We start from the raw sequence: 18369 nt of genomic DNA on the forward strand, positions 1-18369 counted from the left end.
CGTAACAGTTTTTGGGCCCCACATCATCTCTAGAGAAGTCAAATAGTCCTGAGGAAGACCAAACACGATTCCGATTATCCAGTAAACCCAGTCATTCCTTGGTGCTGTTCCTGTTACCCCTTTTGGCTGGTAGTTACAGAGCAAGAACATTGGAGTAAAAAGTATGCGTAACACACAGGAATAAACGGGTGTTCTGGTCAAAGCCACTGTACCAAAATCGTTATCAATGCTCCCAAAAAAGCGGTTGCATTGAAGATGAGAAAACAGGTAAATTGTCTCAACCATCTTTCAATCAAAATTATTTATTGGCACAATGTTCATTTGAATGGCAAGAAAAACAGTCAATGTTACAAATATACAAGATACAGTTATTTTGCCCATGCTTTATTGACTCCAATTGCATTGATCAACTAAATCTATGTCAAGCAAGGATGACATTTTATTCGGATCTCTGCCATATTCAGCGCCTTTAGGGGCATATAGTTGCATATTGCCCATGCTTGAATGGCTCCTAGATATTGTGTCAATATACTAAATCTACTTCAGACAAGGATGACACCTTCACATCTTTGCTAGCTATTCAGTGCCTTTTGTGGCAAATAGTTTCATGACACAATTAAAGGCAAGGCAAATGAAAAAGCAATTGCAGCTATAATGCCTGAAATTAAAAATGCTCCGCAAAACTTTCCTGCTGTAGACTGCTCCTCAGGCTTAACAGTTTTTGGGCCATACATCATTGCTAGAGAAGAAAAATAGCCCTGTGAAAGGCCAAACAAGATTCCGATTATCCAGTAAACCCAGTCAATACTTATAAATATGGGTGCTGTTCTTGTTAACCCTTTTGGCTGGTAGTTACAGAACAAGAATATTGGAATAAAAAGTATGCGTAGCCACACAGGAATCCAGAGGTATTCTGGTCCAGGCCACTGTACCCAACTCGTTATCAATGCTCCCAAAAAAGCGGTTAAATTGAAGGTGAGGAAACAAGTTATCTGTGTAAACCATTTTCCCATCCAACTATTTATTGACGCAACGTTCATTTGAATGGCAGGAAAAACAGTCAACGTTACAAACATTATTAAGAATATGTTCTGACACTGGGGGTAGCAGGTTTTGATTACGTGCCAGTATTGTATCTGCGTCTTCCTTCCACTGACAGTTTCTTCATCCTTCTGCCGACGCTTAAATTCTTGCCTATAGTGGGAATAAAATCTGTTGTTGTGAAGAAGGACAAGCGTCAGAAGACAGAGAAGGATCACCAGAACGGCGCTCATAAAGTAAAATATGGCTTTAGCGCTGTTGTCAGGTGAAATTGCAGAGAAGATAATTTCGACTAAGCTGTTGATAGTACCACTAATATTATTGCCAATAATCACAGCCCCCATATAGTTCTGAGGTAGCTGGGCTGCTATACCAAACACTGTATTTTGATAAAAACCAACTGCCATTCCGAGACATAAAAGCAAACCCAACGTACTCCAATAGAATGCACCTTTCCATCCTGAAGAGTCAATACCTGCAAAGACAACAGTGGGAATGAAAATGCAGAGTTGTGCGATTAGGCTTGTTATTGCAAAAGTTCTCACCTTGCCAAACCTAAAAAACACATTTGCCCATTGAATGATAAAATTTGGTATTTGTATGACAAGCATTAATTTTAATACAATTCCGGTCCCGTAGTCTGTTCCCGAAAGTTTGTCCATAAAATAGTTCTCTGACATAAGGACAGTATTCCACACCCAGAGGGTTCCCACTCCATTGATTAACAAAATTAAGTATAATAATTTCCATTTATCACTAGGCCCATTAGGCGGCGTTCCTTTCTCAATATCAGGATCTCTATCAGATTCCATATCAGGATCAGGATTCGCTTGTTTCGTGACTGTCACCTCTTGCATATTTTTTGTAGTATCACAACGGTCATCTTTATGAAGTTACTGTGTTCAGTGACATCCTGAATTGGAAATAGAATCAGAAACAAAACGTTGAATGTTCTTTTTTGAAAATCTTGCACTAAGATAGGTTTAGAGTAAGAATATTTTTCCAGTTTTTGGAAACAAGTTTTGTTCCCTGGTTGTAAAAATCCAGGATAGTATAAAACTTGGGTCAACTATAAATTCTGACGACATCATCAAAGTTTTAACCGTGCATTCCGTACCTTAAAAAATAGACAATTTTAATACTTACAATGACAAGTTTTGCAGACTATTGATATTTTACAGATCATTCTTGAACAGAGATATACCGAGATAGCGGACTTTTGATATTACAAGAAAAAAATCAAAATTCTGCTAAATTTGCTAATCGCAAACGCCCAGGTTTTTTTCACAGCTGAGAAAAGTTTTTAAGAATAGGGATATAAATCTGTAAACAAAAATAAGCGTATTGAAAGCTACAATGATGACGGTGGTCAAGTATGATTCTGAAAATTGGGTTCTCCAACCCACTTTTCAGATATAAGAAGAGGGTTCTTTTGAATGCCGTCCGGCTGATAATATTGCTATCAGTAAGCTGAAAAAAAATTTGGTTCCATCTGTCTTTCTGAGGCTATTACAAGAGATTGGTTGAGATGGCTAGGGCACGTTTAGAGGATGATATATTTCCAAATATCGTCCTTTTTGGCCAACTATCTTGGGTCAAATGAAAAGCAGTTTGTCCCTGAATTGGGCCGGAGGAGAATGTAAATAAGAATTTAAGGAGAATTGAAGCTTCTTGAAAGGGTGCAAAGAGTAGGAATTTAAAACAAATGTGTAACTTGTATAGCTTTACTGGCTTCAGGGGCCTTGCTTCTGAGTGATTCTATATTAGTATTAGTTGCAGCAGTAACAGTAACAGTTTACTCTTTTGACATTGAACTAGAAAGTGCCACTCCGTATGAGACAATCATAAGAGGTAAATTGGTACCTAACTGAGGAAAACATAATTAGTAGAACTTGCTTTGCAAAGTATAGAGTATTATTCGTACATTACAGTTCCTATGGCAATTTTGAGAGAATTAAAATCACTATGATACCTACAAAAAAGATTAGAGTCAGTGAAAAACTCAAGGTATTTGAGGCAATTCCTTTGTCGAATAGGATTCTTAGATTCCAGAACATGACCACTTTCCAACCTGTTCAAAGAGTTTAAACTAAGGTTGATAGAGGTTACCATTCTTCTCAACACGTCATTAGCTTTTTGAATAAGCTTATCATCTGACTTCACACGTATTCTTAACGCTGCAATATAACCAAAAACAGTATTATATCAATCCTGAATACAAAATTTTATGATGTAGAAAAATACCATTCGGGTTGCAGCGGTAGCCAGAAATCTAGTAAGAGACGATCTACTAAAAAACACAATATCCCATGACTCTTAAAAGTAATGTCAGAACAAAAATGAAGTAAACTATAAGAAACGCCTAGTCTAAAACTGCTATATAGAAACTTACCGTTCCTTGTTTTGAATAACAAGGAACAATCAGCTGGCTTTAAAAACAAGAAAAATTGCTTAAACTACAGTATCCTTCATCAAAGGCATTTTTCCGATATTTCTCCTTGGCTACCAACAAACTGGAACATCAAAGAGAGCTTTTTGCATGGCTCATAATTAACGAACTAGCGAACGGTCATGGCTCCTAATTAACGAACGGTAGTAGCTGTTATATTGAAGAACATAGCTAATAGTAATGTCGGATCGAGACACAAAGAGAACTATTAGAAAAGCCTTGTCCGAAACTTCTCTATAGTAAACTTAAAGTCTTTGGTTGAACAACTAAGAAAATATGCTGGCTTGAAAAACAGGATAAGTGGCTTGAACTACCCTATTCTGCAACAAAGGCTTTTTTTTCAGTTTTACGTTAAAAAACTAATTGAAGCACAAAGTATTTTCCTGAATCTAACTTTGCCGCTTTATTCCCTGTGTTACGTCTTCGAATGTTCCAATGATAAAATACATAAAGTAACCGCAAAGCTCATGATAAAGTGGGATTAAGCATGTGACATCTGTGTTATTATGTTGCAATTGACCTGCAATCATTTCATATAAAAGATTGGTATAGTCTATCTATCTATATAAAAATAAGTTGTTTGTGTGTTGACAGACGTCATGTTTGTGTGTCAACTGACGTCATGTTTGTCGACTGACGTCATTATAAGGATTGAGCATTATTCCGTCATGAAGTTGTTTGTCGACTGACGTCATGTTTGTTACAATGACAAAGGCTTTGTATATAACGTCATTATAAGTATATAAGAAGGCCTTTCAAAGGGAAATTTTTAATTTTAAATGACAGAAGAACCTAAAATGGCAACAGCCGAGGAAGCTGCTCGAAGAGTCTATGCCAAAAGGCTTGCGGCTTATAGAGAAAGTATGAAAAGAAAGTGTGCCGAGGAATCACAACAACAGCGTGAAAACAGGTTTGCGAATCATAGAGAAAGTATGAAAAGAAAGCGTGCCGAGGAATCTCAACAACAGCATGAAAACAGGCTTGCGTCACAAAGAGAAATCACCAAAAGAAAGCGTGCCGAGGAATCACAAGAGCAACCTGAAAATTTTCACCTGGCATTCAGGTACAGCCCAGTCGATGATTATAGCTTGAGTAGATGTGTTCAAATCGGGACAATGTATAAAATTTGTCCCTATTGCAAGGCCTTGAAATTTAATGATGAAACAATGGGAATGTGTTGCACCTCAGGAAAAGTTAAACTTCCTCAACTGGCTGCACCACCAGAGCCACTGAAGACTTTGCTTACTGGAACTACGTCAAAATCTAAGCTTCTTTTTTATCAAAGGTCAGAAAATATAACTTATGTTTCCAAATGACGTCGTTTGGTGCCCAAATCGAAAATCAAGATCAATTTATGCCTACTTTTAAAGTAAAAGGGCAAATTTATCATAGAGCAGGGTCCCTTCTACCATTCTCAGGCAAGAATCATACATTTTTACAACTGTACTTTATCAGTGATAGAGATTCTGAATTGAATGCACGTTGCGAAATTTTTCCCGACGCTGAAAGGAATATCGTTTCCCAATTGCAACATCTTTTCTACGAAAATAATAATTTAGTGCGTCTGTTCAAAACAGCCATCTATTTGATGCCTACTGATACGCATAAAATTGTAATTTCCAATGACAAAACGCCTCCTGGTCAACATGTGCGTAGATACAATGCTACAACTATCGACGAAGTGGCAATCGTTATGGTCAGTGATCAGTTTTTACCTCGAGATATTATTCTTCATAAGCGAAACGCTCAGTTGGTAAGACTTGCCGAAACTCATCGATGCTACGATGCCCTACAATATCCTATCATTTTTTGGGATGGAGCCGACGGCTATCACTTTGATAATAAATTGCAAAATCCATCCACTAACAAACAAACGGATAAGAAATGCAGCGCAATGCATTATTACTCCTATAGACTAATGATTGAGCAGGATGAAGACAATTATATTTTAAAATGCCGTCAATTGTTTCACCAATACATCGTTGATATGTATGCAAAAATTTGATCAGAACGCTTGCTATTTATCCGTCTGAATCAGACCAAGCTCCGCTTTGAACAATACATTCATTTGCGAGATCCAGTTGTAAATGACAGTAATACCACAAACGTTGGAAGATTAACGATTTTACCTTCGTTACATGCTGGACGTCCCCGTCATATGCATGAATATGCTCAAGATGCAATTGTGTATGTTCGTCTCTATGGTCGTCCAGATTTATTTATTACATATACATGTAATCAATCTTGGGACGAGATACGGCAGCTTTAACTTCAAGGACAATCGGCGGTTCATAGACATAACATTACGGCCCGTGTCTTCCGGCAAAAGTTGAAATAACTGATAAATTACATAGCAAAACTTAAAGTGTTTGGGTCAGTGCGATGCTGGATGTACTCAGTGGAATGGCAAAAACAAGGATTGCCACACGCACATATTTTAATCTGGCTACATGATAAAATTACTTCTAATGAATTGACAATATGATTTCCGCTGAAATTCCTGATGAAAATGTCGATAAGGGCTTATATGATATTGTTGTAAAAAATATGATACATGGACCTTGCGGTGCACTGAATGAAAAATCACCATGCATGGCTAAAGGAATGTGCACAAAGCAATATCCTCAACTTTTAATACCCAACACAATTACTGGCAATGATGGTTACCCACAATATAGAAGAAGATCTACTGAAGATAGCGGTAAAACAGCAATAATAAAGAAGCATAACGGTACCACCATCGAAGAAGATAATCAGCGGTTGTTCCATATTTACCTTTATTGTCAGAAACATTTAATGCATACATAAACGTTGAATACTGTAACTCCGTAAAGGCAATCAAATACATATGTAAATACGTCACCAAAGGCAGTGACATGGCAGTTTTTGGCTTGCAGTCCGAAATCAGTGATATCGATGAAATCGTACAAAATCAGGCTGGAGGATACATTAGCAGTAATGAAGCCGTTTGGCGAATTATTTCATTTCCGATACATGAACGAAGTCCAGCTGTTGTTCACTTAGCGGTACATTTATAAAATGGACAATGTGTTTATTTTTTGGAATCCAACGTGCGACAAAGAGCCCTAAATCCACCGGATACTACCTTAACTGCTTTCTTTTCGATGTGTCAAAATGATTCTTTTATAAAAAACTGCTGTATAATGAAGTGCCTTCGTATTACACGTAGAATGCTAAAAATAAAGTATTTGAACGTCGAAAACAGGGTAAGTTAGTCGACGGCCAACCTACCATCTTCAAAGATACCACGATAGGAAGACTCCATTCACCCCAATCAACATGAATGCTTCTTTCTCCGCCTGCTTTTGGTGGATGTACCTGGTCCGACGTCCTTTGAGTATTTGAGAACTGTAAACGGTATTATACATGACACTTACTACACTTTAGTTATTATTGAAGATTTGTGCTTATGTATGGCAAACAAACCTCTTCATGGTTTGGGAGTGCCTTCACCTAATCGTAACGCTGCGGTTTCAACATGTGTAGAATTGGATCGTGAACAAAGTTACAGCACGAGTGATCTATTGTCGTATGTACAAAATAACATTTCTAAGTTAACGTCTGAGCAAAAGGACATTTATGATAAGATAATGCATTGCGTCGATAACAACGTTGGAGAAATCTTCTTTTTGGATGCGCCAGGAGGTACTGGTAAAACATTTGTGATAAAATTGATTCTGGCATCAATTCGATCAAAAAATGACATAGCGTTGGCAATTGCGTCGTCCGGAAAAGCCGCAACGTTGCTGCCTGGTGGAAGAATTGCTCATTCCGCTTTAAAATTGCCTCTGAATTTTCATTCTACAGAAACTCTAACGTGCAATATTTCCAAATCATCTGGGATGGGTAAAATATTGCAGCTATGCAAACTTATTATTTGGGACGAATGCACAATGGCACACAAAAAAATCGCTCGAGGCTCTGGATCAATCATTGAGAGATTTGCGAGGGAATTCAAAACCCTTTGGCAGTACATAAATATTGCTTTCGGGAGATTTCAGTCAAACATTACCTATAATACCTAGATCAACCCCCGCAGACGAAATGAATGCTAGCCTGAAAAATTCTAATTTATGGTCACACGTAAAGACATTAAAATTAACTACAAATATGCGTGTTCGATTGCAAAACGATGACTCTGGTCAAACATTTTCAGATCAATTGCTGGCAATTGGAAACGGAAAGCTCCCAGTAGACTCAATTTCAGGACGTATACAACTACCTGCTGAATTCTGTAATTTAGTGACGTCCAAATATGAATTGATTGAAAAAGTACTTCCGAATATTCTAAACAATTATAAAAATAATAAATGGCTAAGTGAAAGAGCGATTCTTGCACCCAAAAATATAGACGTCCACGAAATCAACAATATTGTTTTCACCAATAACCGAGACCAGGCAGTCCTTTACAAGTCAGTCGACACAGTTTTGGAACCAAATGAGGCGGTTAATTATCCATCTGGATTTTTAAATTCCGTGGATCTTTCAGGGTTTCCACAACACGTGCTACAACTAAAAATAGACGTACCAATAATACTGTTATAACGCTGCTGTTGTTTGTCTGTCTTAAAAAAAAATTGTCTGTCAACTTAAAAATAAGTTGTTTGTCTGTCTGTCGACTGACGTCACTGTCCCCATATGACGTCTGAATTATTTCATCATATACCAATTCAAAAACGACTGTATTCAAGCCGAAGTAGCTGAGTTGGTAAAGCGTTATATTCCAGGTTCGGTTAGCAATCACCATCAACAAAGCTCAAGGGCAATCATTAGAATAATGAGGTATAGATCTGAATACGGATTGTTTTTCCCATGGACAATTATATGTCGCATGTTCAAGAGTCGGTAAACCTGACAATCTATTTATATGTACAGACAATGGGACAGCGAAGAATATTGTATATTCGCAAGTTTTACGTAGCTAAAAACATATATATATATATATATATATATATATATATATATATATATATATATATATATATATATATATATATATATATCTATATATAAAAATAAGTTGTCTGTCTGTGTGTCTGTCTGTCAGGTGACGTCATGTTTCTGTGTCGACTGACGTCATGAAGTTAGTTGTCGTCATTTTTACTATGACGGTGACGTCATTAAAGATATTTAAGACATATATGTTCACGTAGAAATCTATTAATGTTTAAGTTTAAAATGACTGGTGAACTTACAATGGCAAAAGCCGATGAAGATGCTCTAAGAGTCTATGCCAAAAAACTTGCGGCTGATAGAGAAAGTCAGAAAAGAAAGCGTGCCGAGGAATCAAAAGAACAGCAAGGAAACAGGCTTGAGGCTAAAGAACGCAAAACCGCGCAGTTAGATGAAGATCCACCTGGACAGCGAGAGTCAAAACATATCAAAACTGAAAATGATAGTGATGATGATTGGGTTTGGGATTTTGACTTGGATAAGGTCATCAATGCCTACCAGATTTTAGTTAAAAAAACAAAGGTTCGGCGATATGTATTTCATAGTGAAGCTGAAAAATAAAGAAGAAAAAGAAAACTGAAAAAAGAAAAAATGTAAAAAACTAAAAAATACTAAAAAGAAAAAACACTCAAAGAGAAATTACAGACCGGGACACAAATGACGACCGGGACGGAGGGAATATAAATAACGACCGGGACACTCAAAGAGAAATTACAGACTGGGATACCGGGACACAAATGACGACCGGGACACAGGGAATTTAAATGACGACCAGGACACAGGTATTTAAGAATATCGTTCAAAGACAAATTTTTAATTGTAAGAAGACCGTTGAAAGAGAAATTTCTAATTGTAAAATGACTGAAGAACCTACAATGGCAACGGTTCCACCATCGAAGTAGATAACCAGTGGGTTGTTCCATATTCCCCATTATTATCAAAAACATTTAATGCACACATAAACGTTGAATACTTTAACTCCGTAAAGGCAATCAAATACATATGTAAATACGTCAACAAAGGCAGTGACATGGCAGTTTTTGGCTTGCAGCCCGAAATCAAAGATTTCGACGAAATCGTACAATATCAGGCTGGAAGATACATAAGCAGTAATGAAGCTGTTTGGCGAATTCTTTCATTTCCGATACATGAACGTAGTCCAGCTGTTGTTCACTTAGCGGTACATTTACAGAATGGTCAACGTGTTTATTTCTCTGAAACCAACGTGCAACAAAGAGCCCTGAATCCAACGGATACAAAATTAACAGCTTTTTTTTCGCTTTGCAAAAATGATTCTTTTGCAAAAAAACTGCTGTATACTGAAGTGCCTTCGTATTACACGTGGAATACTAAAAATAAAGTATTTGAACATCGAAAACAGGGTAAGTCAGTCGACGGCCAACCTACCATCTTCAAAGATACCACGATAGGAAGACTCTACACAGTTCACCCCAATCAACATGAATGCTTCTTTCTACGCCTGCTTTTGGTGAATGTACCCGGTCCGATATCCTTTGAGTATTTGAGAACTGTAAACGGTACTATACATGACACTTACCGTAGTGCATGCCAAGCTCTGAATTTATTGGAGAATGACCAACACTGGGATAACTGCATCAATGACGCGTGCGAAACATTAACCCCAAGTCAAATTCGTGCATTGTTTGGCATCATTTTAACAACTTGCTCTCCATCAGCTCCTACAGAGCTATGGGAAAAATATAAGTCAAAAATGTCTGAAGATATACTCCATCGAAAACAGTTAGAGACGTCAGATATGACTTTTGATTTTACATCAGCAATTTATCACTACACTTTAGTTATTATAGAAGATTTGTGCGTACGTATGGCAAACAAACCTCTTCAGGATTTGGGAATGCCTTCACCTAACCGTATCGCTGCTGTTTCGACATGTGTAGTAGAATTGGATCGTGAACAAAGTAACAGTACGAGTGATCTATTGTCGTATGTACAAAATAACATTTCCAAGTTAACGTCGGAACAAAAAGACATTTATGATACGATAGACTCAATTTCAGGACGTATACAACTACCTGCTGATTTCTGTAATTTAGTGACGTCCAAAAATGAATTGATTGAAAAAGTATTTCCGAATATTCTAAAAAATTATAAAAATAATAAATGGCTAAGTGAAAGAGCGATTCTCGCACCCAAAAATATAGACGTCCACGAAATCAACAATATTGTTTTGACCAAGATTCGAGACCAGGCAGTCCTTTACATGTCACACAGTTTTGGAACCAAATGAAGCGGTTAATTATCCATCTGAATTTTTAAATTCCATAGATCTTTCAGGGTTTCCACCACACGTGCTACAATTAAAAATAGGCGTACCAATAATACTTTTAAGAAATATCAACCCACCAAAGCTTTGCAATGGCACGCGACTTGCCGTAAAAAAAAAACAATGGAAAACCTAATAGAGGCCACAATCTTGACAGGGCCTTTTGAGGGCGAGGCTGTTCTTATTCCTCACATTCCCATGATCCCAACGGATCTGCCTTTTCAATTTAAAAGATTGCAATTCCCAATTCGATTAGCATTTGCAATCACCATTAACAAAGCTCAAGGTCAATCATTAGAAAAATGTGGTATAGATCTTAATACTGATTGTTTTTCCCATGGACAATTGTACGTTGCATGTTCGAGGGTCGGTAAACCTGACAATCTATTTATATGCAGCGACAATTGGACAGCGAAGAATGTTGTATATTCGCAAGTTTTACGCAGTTAATTTGTATTGTATCTATCTATCTATCTATCTATATAAAAACGAGTTGTGTGTATGCATGTTTGTTTGTTTGTAAAAAGAGCGTTTGCTTATGACGTCATTATTAGTACATACGGCTTTGTATATGCACAGACAATGGGAAAGCCAAGAATGTTGTATATTCGCAATTTTTACGTAGTTTAACTCCTGCAGACGAAATGAATGCTTGCCTGAAAAATTCTAATTTATGGGCACACGTAAAAATATTAAAATTCACTACAAATATGCGTGTCCGATTGCAAAACGATGACTCTGGTCAAACATTTTCAGATCAATTGCTAGCAATTGGAAACGGAAAGCTCCCAGTAGTGGGAAAGCCAAAAATGTTGTATATTCGCAATTTTTACGTAGTTTGAAACACATATATAAATCTATCTATATTCACAGGTGGGACACAGGGACACAACTACAATGGCGCGTAACTAATATGGCACGTAACGACTGATATATATATTATATATACATATATATATATATATATATATATATATATATATATATATATATATATATATATATATATATATATATATATATATATATATATATATATATATATATATATATATATATATATATATATATATATATATATACATATATATATATATATATATATATATATATATATACATATATATATGTATATATATATATATATATATATATATATATATATATATATATATATATATATATATATATATATATATATATATATATATATATATATATATATATATATATATATATATATATATATATATATATATATATATATATATATATATATATATATATATATAAATATATATATATATATATATATATATATATATATATATATATATATATATATATATATATATATATATCTACAGTCACAGGGACACAACTACAATGGTGCGTAACTAATATGGCACGTAAAGACTTACGCGCACAGGGGGGCGAAGCGCCCCCACCAACTAGGTGTCTGGGTGGCGCGAAGCGCCGACCTAACAGCTAGTGACGAACATAAAAACCATACGGTTTTATATCACAGACTAGCCGTTGAGAACTAGGCAGCAAATTTAGTCCGATCAGTGCCAATGTCTATTCTTTACTAGGTTTCAGCTATTTCAACAGCCAAGAGAGCAATGAAGACTACATAATCCTCATAATCCTCATTTATAATTAACGAGCTGTTGGTGTGGCGCTTCGCGCCAAACCAACACCTAGTTGGTGGGGGCCCTTCGTGCCCCCCAAGCCTCCCGCGCGCTTAAGTTGTTACGCACCATATTAGTTACGAGCCATTGTAGTTGTGTTCCTGTGTCCCATCTGTGAATATAAATAGATATATAAATGTTTTTAACTATGTAAAGCTTGCGAATATACAACATTCTTGGCTGTCCCATTGTCTGTGTATATACAAAGCCTTATATACTTATAATGACGTCATATGCAAACGCTCTTTTTACAAACAAACATGCATACATACCACTTATTTAATATAGATAGATAGATACTTACATTACAAACTAACTACGTAAAACTTGCGAATATACAAACATGCATACATACAACTTATTTTTATATAGATAGATAGATAGATAGATACATATACAATACAAATTAACTACGTAAAACTTGCGAATATACAACATTCTTCGCTGTCCCGTTGTCAGTGCATATAAATAGATTGTCAGGTTTACCGACCCTCGAACATGCAACGTACAATTGTCCATGGGAAAAACAATCTGTATTAAGATCTATACCGCATTTTCCTAATGATTGTCCTTGAGCTTTGTTGATAGTGATTGCAAATGCTAATCGAATGGGAAATTGCAATCTTTTAAATTGAAAAGGCAGATCCGTAGGAATCATGGGAATGCGAGGAATAAGAACAAACTCACCCTCAAAAGGCCCTGTCAAGATTGTTGCCTCTATTACGTTTTCCATTGTTTTTTTTGGCCTACGCTTATTTTTAGTTGTAGCACGTGTGGTGGAAACACTGGGAGATCCAGGGAATTTAAAAATTCAGATGGATAATTAAACACCTCACTTGGTTCCAGAACTGTGTCGAGTGACTTGTAAAGGACTGCCTGGTCTCGAATTTTGGTCAAAACAATATTGTTGATTTCGTGGGCATCTATATTCTTGGCTGCCAGAATCGCTCGTTCTTTTAGTCATTTATGATTTTTATAATTGGTTAGAATATTCGGAAATACTTTTTCAACCAACTCATTTTTGGACGTCACTAAATTACAGAATTCAGCAGGCAGTTGTATACGTCCTGATATTGAGTCTACTGGGAGCTTTCCGTTTCCAATTGCCAGCAATTGATCTGAAAATGTTTGACCAGAGTCATCGTTTTGCAATCGAACACGCATATTTGTAGTTAATTTTAATGTCTTTACGTGTGACCATAAATTAGAATTTTTCAGGCTAGCATTCATTTCGTCTGCGGGGGTTGATCTAGGTATTATAGGTAATGTTTGACTGAAATCTCCCGCAAGCAATTTTAATGTACTGCCAAAGGGTTTTGAATTCCCTCGCAAATCTCTCAATGATTGATCCAGAGCCTCGAGCAATTTTTTTGTGTCCCATTGTGCACTCGTCCCAAATAATAAGTTTGCATTGCTGCAATACTTTACCCATCCCAGATGGTTTGGAAATATTGCACGTGGGAGTTTCTGTAGAATGCAAATTCAGAGGCAATTTCAAAGCGGAATGAGCAGTTCTTCCACCAAGCAGCAACGTTGCGGCTATTCCGGACGACGCAATTCCCAACGCTATGTCATTTTTTGATCGAATTGATGCCAGAATCAATTTTATCACAAATGTTTTACCAGTACCTCCTGGCGCATCCAAAAAGAAGATTTCTCCAACGTTATTATCAACACAATGCATTACCTTATCATAAATGTCATTTTGCTCAGACGTTAACTTAGAAATGTTATTTTGTACATACGACAATAGATCACTCGTGCTGTAACTTTGTTCACGATCCAATTCTACACATGTTGAAACCGCAGCGTTACGATTAGGTGAAGGCACTCCCAAACCATGAAGAGGTTTGTTTGCCATACATAAGCACAAATCTTCAATAATAACTAAAGTGTAGTTAAACTTTCTGTTGTAAAATCAAAAGTCATATCTGACGTCTTTAGCCGTTTTCGATGGAGTATATCCTTGGCCTTTTTCGATTTATATTTAACTTGTAGGATCTGAAGGAGAGCAAGTTGTTAGTATGATTCCAAACAGTGCACGAACTTGACTTGGAGTTGACGTTTCGCACGCGTGATTGATGCAGTTATCCCATTGTTGGTCATTCTCCAATAAATTCAGAGCTTGGCATGCACTCCGGTAAGTGTCATGTATAATACCGTTTACAGTTCTCAAATACTCAAAGGACGTCGGACCAGGTACATCCACCAAAAGCAGGCGGAGAAAGAAGCATTCATGTTGATTGGGGTGAATTGTGTAGAGTCTTTCTATCGTGGTATCTTTGAAGATGGTAGGTGTGCCGTCGACTAACTTACCCTGTTTTCGACGTTCAAATACTTTATTTTTAGCATTCCACGTGTAATACGAAGGCACTTCAGTATACAGCAGTTTTTTTTACAAAAGAATCATTTTGACACAACGAAAAGAAAGCAGTTAACGTAGTATCCGGTGGATTTAGGGCTCTTTGTCGCACGTTGGATTCCGAAAAATAAACACATTGTCCATTCTATAAATGTACCGCTAAGTGAACAACAGCTGGACTTCGTTCATGTATCGGAAATGAAATAATTCGCCAAACGGCTTCATTACTGCTAATTTATCTTCCAGCCTGATATTGTACGATTTCATCGCTATCACTGATTTCGGACTGCAAGCCAAAAACTGCCATGTCACTGCCTTTGGTGACGTATTTACATATGTATTTGATTGCCTTTACGGATTTACAGTATTCAACGTTTATGTGTGCATCCAATGTTTCTGACAATTAAGGTATATACGGAACAACCGCTGATTATATACTTCAATGGTGGTACCGTTATGCTTCTTTATTATTGCTGTTTTACGGCTATCTTCAGTAGATCTTCTTCTATATTGTGGGTAACCATCATTGACAGTAATTGTGTTGGGTGCTAAAAGTTGAGGATATTGCTTTATGCACCTTCTTTTGGCCATGCATGGTGATTTTTCATTCAGTGCACCGCAAGGTTCATTTATCATATTTTTTACAACAATATCATATAAGCCCTTATCGACATTTTCATCAGGAATTTCAGCGGAAATCACATTGTCAATTCATTAGAAGTAATTTTATCATGTAGCCAGATTGAAATATGTGCGTGTGGCAATCCTCGTTTTTGCCATTCCACTGAGTACATCCAGCATCGCACTGACCCAAACACTTTAAGTTTTGCTATGTAGTTTATCAGTGATTTCAACTTTTGCCGGAAGACACGGACGGTAATGTCATGTCTATGAACCGCCGATTGTCCTTGAAGTAAAAGCTTTCGTATATCGTCCCAAGATTGATTACATGTAAATGTAATAAATAAATCTGGACGACCATAGAGACAAACATACGCAATAGCATCTTGAGCATATTCATGCATGTGACGGGGACTTCCAGCATGTAACGAAGGTAAAATTGTTAATCTTCCAACGTTTGTGGTACTACTGTCATTTACAACTGGATCTCGCAAATGAATCTATTGTTCAGAGCGGAGCTTGGTCTGATTCAGACGGATAAATAGCAAGCGTTCTGATTAAATTTTTGCAAACATATCAACGATGTATTGGTGAAACAATTGATAGCATTTTAAATATAATTGTCTTCATCCTGCCCAATCATTAGTCTATAGGAGTAATAATGCATTGCGCTGCATTTCTTGTCCGTTTGTTTGTTAGTGGATGGATCTTGCAATTTATTATCAAAGTGATAGCCGTCGGGTCCATCCCAAAAAATGATAGGATATTGTAGGGCATCGTAGCATCGATGAGTTTCAGCAATTCTTACCAACTGAGCGTTTCACTTACGAAGAATAATATCTCGAGGTAAAAACTGATCACCGACCATAACCATTGCCACTTCGTCGATAGTTGTAGCATTGTATCTACGCACATGTTGACCAGGAGGCGTTTTGTCATTGAAAATAACAATTTTATGCGTATCAGTAGGCATAAAATCGATGGCTGTTTTGAACAAACGCACTAAATTATTATTTTCGTAGAAACGATGTTGCAATTGGGAAACGATATTCTTTTCAACGTCGGGAGAAATTTCGCAACGTGCATTCAATTCAGAATTTCTATCACTGATGAAGTACAGTTGTAAAAATTTATGATTCTTGCCTGAGATTGGTAGAAGGGACCCTGCTCTATGATAAATTTGCCCTTTTACTTTGAAAGTGATGTTGATTTTCGATTTGGGCACCAAACGAGGTCATTTGGAAACATAAGTTATATTTTCTGATCTTTGATAAAAAAAAAAAAACGCTTAGATTCTGACGTAGTTCCAGTAAGCAAAGTCTTCACTGGCTCTGGTGGTGCAGCCAGTTGAGGAAGTTTAACTTTTCCTGAGGCGCAACACATTCCTATTGTTTCATCATTAAATTTCAAGGCCTTGCAATAGGGACAAATTTTAGACATTGTCCCGATTTGAACACATCTATTCAAGCTATAGTCATCGACTGGGCTGTACCTGAATGCCAGGCGAAATTTTCAGGTTGCTCTTGTGATTCCTCGGCACGTTTTCTTTTGGTGATTTCTCTTTGTGACGCAAGCCTGTTTTCACGCTGTTGTTGTGATTCCTTGGCACACTTTCTTTTCATACTTTCTCTATTAGCCGCAAGCCTTTTGGCATAGACTCTTCGAGCAGCTTCCTCGGCTGTTGCCATTTTAGGTTTTACTGTCATTTTATAATTAAAAATTTCTCTTTGAAAGGCCTTCTTATATACTTATAATGACGTTATATACAAAGCCTTTGTCGTCATAACAAATATGACGTCAGTCGACAAACAACTTCATGACGGAATAATGCTCAATCCTTATAATGACGTCAGTCGACAAACATGACGTCTTTCGACAGTCCGAAACCAGTGATATCGATGAAATCGTACAAAATCAGGCTGGAGGATACATTAGCTGTAATGAAGCCGTTTGGCGAATTATTTCATTTCCGATACATGAACGAAGTCCAGCTGTTGTTCACTTAGCGGTACATTTATAGAATGGACAATGTGTTTATTTTTTGGAATCCAACGTGCGACAAAGAGCCCTGAATCCAACGGATACCACGTTAACTGCTTTCTTTTCGTTGTGTCAAAATGATTCTTTTATGAAAAACTGCTGTATAATGAAGTGACTTCGTATTACACGTAGAATGCTAAAAATAAAGTATTTGAACGTCGAAAACAGGGTAAGTTAGTCGACGGCCAACCTACCATCTTCAAAGATACCACGATAGGAAGACTCTACACCATTCACCCCAATCAACATGAATGCTTCTTTCTCCGCCTGCTTTTGGTGGATGTACCTGGTCCGACGTCCTTTGAGTATTTGAGAACTGTTAACGGTATAATACATGACACTTACCGTAGTGCATGCCCAGCTCTGAATTTATTGGAGAATGACCAACAATGGGATAACTGCATCAATTACGCGTGCAAAACGTCAACTCCAAGTCAAATTCGTGCATTGTTTGGAATCATACTAACAACTTGCTCTCCTTCAGATCCTACAAGTTAAATATAAATCGAAAAAGGCCAAGGATATACTCCATCGAAAACGGCTAAAGACGTCAGATATGACTTTTGATTTTACATCAGAAATTTATAACTACACTTTAGTTATTATTGAAGATTTGTGCTTATGTATGGCAAACAAACCTCTTCATGGTTTGGGAGTGCCTTCACCTAATCGTAACGCTGCGGTTTCAACATGTGTAGAATTGGATCGTGAACAAAGTTACAGCACGAGTGATCTATTGTCGTATGTACAAAATAACATTTCTAAGTTAACGTCTGAGCAAAAGGACATTTATGATAAGGTAATGCATTGTGTCGATAACAACGTTGGAGAAATCTTCTTTTTGGATGCGCCAGGAGGTACTGGTAAAACATTTGTGATAAAATTG

General features: G+C 36.8%; 1 protein-coding gene across 1 annotated transcript; it reads right to left on the reverse strand.

Moving 5' to 3' along the window:
* Nucleotides 1-470: 470 nt before the first annotated feature.
* On the reverse strand, nucleotides 471-1884 carry LOC136038561 (equilibrative nucleoside transporter 1-like). The gene has a single exon (XM_065721732.1). It carries the CDS (start codon nucleotides 1851-1853, stop codon nucleotides 606-608), a length of 1248 nt encoding a protein of 415 aa, XP_065577804.1. The 5' UTR covers nucleotides 1854-1884; the 3' UTR covers nucleotides 471-605.
* Nucleotides 1885-18369: the final 16485 nt, after the last annotated feature.

Source organism: Artemia franciscana, chromosome 18 (genome assembly GCF_032884065.1).
Source record: "Artemia franciscana chromosome 18, ASM3288406v1, whole genome shotgun sequence".
In the NCBI taxonomy this organism is placed as follows: Eukaryota; Metazoa; Arthropoda; class Branchiopoda; order Anostraca; family Artemiidae; genus Artemia; species Artemia franciscana.

What these genes read in the sequence shown, in the direction of transcription:
- LOC136038561 (XM_065721732.1), bottom strand. Translation starts at nt 1,853, where the DNA reads ATGGAATCTGATAGAGATCCTGATATTGAGAAAGGAACGCCGCCTAAT.